Consider the following 5,258-nt stretch of genomic DNA (forward strand, 5'->3'; position numbering starts at 1 on the left):
AATTTTTTATATCAGGTAATAATACTCTACAATGTTACGGATGCCAAATGAACACATTTTAGAAACGTTCAGGTAGAAATCCCAGGAAGCAAAACCCTTCTTATCAAAGTCATGTTGTAGTCAAAAAGCTGAACACAGAGAAACATTCGCTAATGTTAAAGGAAATGTCCGTTCGGTTTCAAATTGTTATTGTTCCTAATGTTAAATTCTGTCAGTTTCTAAGATTAACATATTCAAAATGTTATTGTTCCTAATAATCGAAATATGATATGCTCAAATATAAATGTGTTTATGTTTATGTTTTTTGCTTTATCTATAACAGATTCATGACACATAACGAATCTCCTAAAATGGTTTGCTATATTTGAAACCGCTTTCATACACAGGAGGCCATTGCTCCGAAAAAAAATTCCGATGAAGATAAGAAATTCATAATAACAAAAGAGATTCACAACCTAAAAGTAACAAAAGATATTTACAACCATCGAGGCACAATTCAACCCCGGGTAAGAAATGTTTGCAGTCTAATTGATCAACTGTATTGCAAAATCACAATGGTAGGAACTCGTTACCCCAAATGTAACCACAATTAACTGCAACTAAAATACAACAATGTAAGCAAAACACATATATATTATTGAACATAACTATCATCCTAATGCACTAAGTAGGGAAAAAATCCATTAATGTAACTCTAATTGATCAACTGTATTGCAAAATCACAATGGTAGGAACTCCTTACCCCAATTGCAACCACAATTAACTGCAACTAGAATACAGCAATGTAAGCAAAACACATACATATTATTCAACATAATTATCATCCTAATGAACATATTCACAGTTAACGTAAATAACTACAAATTAAAACTCCTAAATACCAAGCAATGGCAATTACATTGCGGTTAGTAAATCACGATAAATCATGATTATATAACAAATATTTGCATTGCACTAAATTCAAAAGACTAATTCTTCCAATTGGTTAAAGTGTCCTATGCATCGACGCGAACAATGCCATGTACGATCCTTGTTTGTTGCGACAAGGGATTGACGATGGTAATGGATCTCAGACATCATTCTGCACATGTGGTGTGTCACATTTTTCATCCATGACATCATTAAAGCATTCATAATTTGTGAATGAATGTCCCTTGTCCTACTGTGACTCCTTCACCTGGTTATGACATGATAATCGCCAATCAGAAACCATAATCATGCATAAAAGCATAATGGTCATTCATCGCAAAGTGGTTAACATGAGTTTTACGCATCGCACCTGTGTTAACGAGTAGAGATTTTTGTTGAAAAATCCATTCATGGACGCGATGTCAATGAATTCACTACTTTCATAGAGGCTCCGCTGTTTTATATTTTTTTTTTAAAACAAGAAGAACGAGATCTTCATTAATTTACCCAGTTCATGTGATGGAAATTAGAGGTTTACATTCAAAACAATTACCTCATCAAACGTGTTGTCTTTACCCTTCCGGTTCCTTATACCCGTCACCGTAAACTTCCTTGTTCCACCCTTTTTAAAAGCCTGCGTAAACAGAGGAACATTCACATAGTTTAATGGTTTTTAAAGGGATACCCATCGAAGAAGATTTTCGTAGCAGGAGCTTAGTTAGAATAAACAAACAAATCGTACCTTGGTCTTAGGTCCTAAGTGGTGTTCGGACTTAACTGAGAACGACCTCAAAGAATTAGCAAACCTTTTTGGACTAAAACCTGACTCCTTGGCTGATGCATTGCCGTCTGATTGATCGCGAGGGTTACCTTCCACACTATGCGGCATCAGATCTGGACAACGCTTGTAGTAATGACCGTACTTGTGGCAATTAGAGCATGCTCTCTTCTTCCTCCAAGAAGACCTCTTGGAAGGGGCTCCTTTGCTTTTGACAACAAAGGGATCGTTGTTGCCTTCCACGTTAACATTAGGAGTTGAGTTGCCTTGTTTGCGTGACTGCAGGGGGATAACTAAATTGACAAGTTCAGACTGGACTTCATCAAAGTCTGCAAGATCCTTGCAAGCAATATCACACTACTTGTTGCAATTCGATGCCAATACACCAACTCGAAACTTTAAGACCCTTTCGACGTCATCATTCACAGGCATTTCTGTGCTAATAAATTCGTTCTTTACATTCTTTGTCCACCTTTTGTAGATCAACGAATCTGGAAACTCAAGTATGTTTTCGAACTTCATGGCACAGAAGACATGACTACAGGGAATACCACATGATTCAAACAGCTTGCACGAGCACGAGAACAGATTCTTACCTCTATCGACTTCCACCCATCGATCTTTGGCCGGGTCTCCGAGAGCAGTCACACTGAACTTGACCTTGTCCAAGGTTGTGCTTAGTACCTTGATATTCAAAGCCCCTGCCCTCTGAATCTCATTACGAATTTCTTTAAAAATGTTTCGAGTGAAATAACATGATGCAGATCTTTCATATACCTCCAACGAGATAATTATCACTGGCTCTGAGCACTGAGACTTAAAGTTAGCTATTAATTTGTTGTTTCTATACTCCTTTAAGGCCTTATCCAGGTTATGCATGAAGTCAATGAGGGTGTTCTTGCGATTAACATAAAATCTGATGAGAGAATTTATACCTTCGCACTGTGATGTCATCCTTATGTAACCGAAAAACTTATCCCGGAGGAAACAATGGGACCACATTGCACGAGTTTCATACGTCTTTTCCATCTAGGTACTCCCAACAAGGTTGTGCTTATCCAAAATGGCTGCCCATCTCCGATCAAAGTCTCTGTGGTCGTTGTTGTCGTATATAAGACCTTTAAAATCGGGCAGAAAATTAGGATTCTTTATATTTTCACATGCATTTCTCTGCAGATGCCATCCACATAACCGATGGGTCGCATCAGGAAGAACATTCTTGATTGCATCTCGCATGGCAAGGTCTCCGTCAGTTATTACTGTTTTAGCACTTTTCCCACCCATCGCTTCAACAAAGGTTTCCAACAACCACTTATACGTCTCTGTGGTTTCGTCGGATAGTAGGTCGAATCCAAAGATAACAGTCTGCCCGTGATGATTGCATCCGGAGAAAATGACCAAAGGCTTATTGTATTTATTCTTCTTGTAGGTTGAGTCAAAGGCAACAATATCTCCAAATCAGTGATAGTCGATAATTGACTGCCCATCTGCCTAAAAAATATGCTCAAGCCTTTCGTCACTAGTGAACATATACTTTCCAAAGAACAGCGGATCGTTGTTTGACTTGCCAATCAAATAGTTTATTGCTGCATTGGCATCCCCATTTTTAACTTTTGACCGACGATAACGATCAATGTAGTTGTACAAATCTTTGCGTGTAAATCCAGCATGACGATATCCACCCTTCTGGAACGCAATATACCCCATAATATGGCAGGTCTTGACACCAAAATTATGAAGATTTTCTACTTGGATTTTATCAATGACAGTGAGACGACGATTGGCCAGAACCAGATGCGCAAATTGGGGTGGTGTCAGATTGTGGTTGTGAGATTCCACAAAACATGATACCTTCCATCTACCGCAACCGTAGTCAAGCTTTACCCTAAGCCGAGCTGGACACTTGGTTCACGTTACTGACCTTGCCTCCCTTGATCTATCATCCAGATCAAGATACCTCATATTCCTCGAGCCCTCTTTGTTGCAAACAAGTTGCCTACTAATGATTCTACCTTGATTATCCCTAACCACGTCGTCCTTCCTCATTACAAATCCATGCCAACAAGAATAAGTGTTATAAAATTGGCACGCCTCATCCTCTGTCCTAAACTCCAGGTTCCAAATATCCTCCACCATTAAATCTACTATTCTTTTTACACCACAAACTTCTTCACTCTTGCTAGTAGAATCCAGCGAATCCACATCGTCGTCTTCAGCATCATCTTCTGCATTCGATTGATAATCGAAATCATCACCCAAATCATTATCAAAATCATTTTTCACATCATCCTCGTTTATGGACATAATTTAACCCCTGCCATAATTTTACCTAAAAATGTCAATAAACAGAGCCAATGGTAGTAACTACAGGAAGCTAAACTAAGTTGCATGTAAAATTAAATGAACCAAAACCAATTAAACTAATCTAATTGTTTTCGACCCCAGTATAAGGTTTTAATTTCAATTCCCCAAACCTAGCTACAGCATAGAATTGGACAATGTTACTTAATTTCTAATTCCAGAATAGCAACCCAACATCCTAAACAGAGAACCGTTTAAAAGGCATAGACTATCATCCAAATTAAACTAATCTGGATTAACAAAAAAACTTAATTGGACATACCATGATGACAACCAAAGGTTGAGCTTGAACGGATAAAAAATGCACTTTCGGAGGGAGGTGACCTTACCTAATCCGACGCACCTAATTCGAAGGCAGCCGAAAAATGAATGTTGGTAAACCAGCTTCCAGCAGCCACAGTTTTGGATCAAGCAAAAGTTCAGCTACAAATTTCTCTACCGGAGCCACATCAGTTTAGCGTTCGCCCTCTCCTCAGTTGACGTCGACGCCTATCCGATGGAACCAGAGCACCAGTTCTGGAACCTATTACTCGAAGGAGATCATTCTTGCTAAATGGACGCTGGGTATAGAACGAAGGCGAAAAAACCAAACAGGGTTGGGTAGTGTCTTCTAGGATAACAAATTTCAGGGTTGGGTAGTGGGTATACAACGAAGGCGAAAAAACCAGTGAGTAGTGGCCTCTATGCGTTTTCCAAGTTTTGAGACATGCATGTTGAATTTCAAGAAGAGATGGAGGGTATTTTTTAAAATGAAAAAAAGTTAGAGATTATAAATTATAATTGCAAATGTTCCCCAATACACTATACAATATGTGTATACAATAATTAATGTAGTATTTGTTATGGTATATGTTCATTAAAGGCTTTTGCTATAAACAATGAATGAATTAATGAAAGGTTGAAAATTTTTTTGATCAATGACTGAGATGATGACACATATGCAAGGGTAACTTACCCACAGAATTGCCACGGATTTGGAAGAAATCACCAAAATATTATTGTTTTTTGGACAAATATGAAAATTTTTTACACGTTGTGCTTTTAGGTTTTTATGATCCTTTACATTTGTGTCAAATTATCAAACATATCTTGCGATATTATATTAAATTATGGAAAGTAATTTTTTTAATTCCCAATTGATTGGTTAAAACTAAATATAATTCATACAAAGTAATTAATTAATTTAGTCATAAATTAAAATCTAAGTTGA

General features: G+C 37.5%; 1 protein-coding gene across 1 annotated transcript; it reads right to left on the bottom strand.

The window, feature by feature from the left end:
• Positions 1-2,716: 2,716 nt before the first annotated feature.
• LOC112763376 (protein FAR1-RELATED SEQUENCE 5-like) lies at positions 2,717-3,991 on the bottom strand. Its single transcript, XM_025809064.1, has 3 exons — positions 3,609-3,991; positions 3,256-3,545; positions 2,717-3,138 (listed from the first exon to the last, which is right to left on the bottom strand). Exons 1-3 carry the CDS (start codon positions 3,989-3,991, stop codon positions 2,717-2,719), a joined length of 1,095 nt encoding a protein of 364 aa, XP_025664849.1.
• Between the last annotated feature and the right edge of the window lie 1,267 nt (positions 3,992-5,258).

This window comes from Arachis hypogaea, chromosome 17 (assembly GCF_003086295.3).
Source record: "Arachis hypogaea cultivar Tifrunner chromosome 17, arahy.Tifrunner.gnm2.J5K5, whole genome shotgun sequence".
In the NCBI taxonomy this organism is placed as follows: domain Eukaryota; kingdom Viridiplantae; phylum Streptophyta; class Magnoliopsida; order Fabales; family Fabaceae; genus Arachis; species Arachis hypogaea.

Coding starts and splice junctions, on each gene's coding strand:
- LOC112763376 (XM_025809064.1), bottom strand. CDS start 3,991: ATGTCCATAAACGAGGATGATGTGAAAAATGATTTTGATAATGATTTG. Junction 3,546..3,608: donor GATAGATCAAGGGAGGCAAG/GTCAGTAACGTG, acceptor CGGTTGCGGTAG/ATGGAAGGTATCATGTTTTG. Junction 3,139..3,255: donor AGCAATAAACTATTTGATTG/GCAAGTCAAACA, acceptor ACTGATTTGGAG/ATATTGTTGCCTTTGACTCA.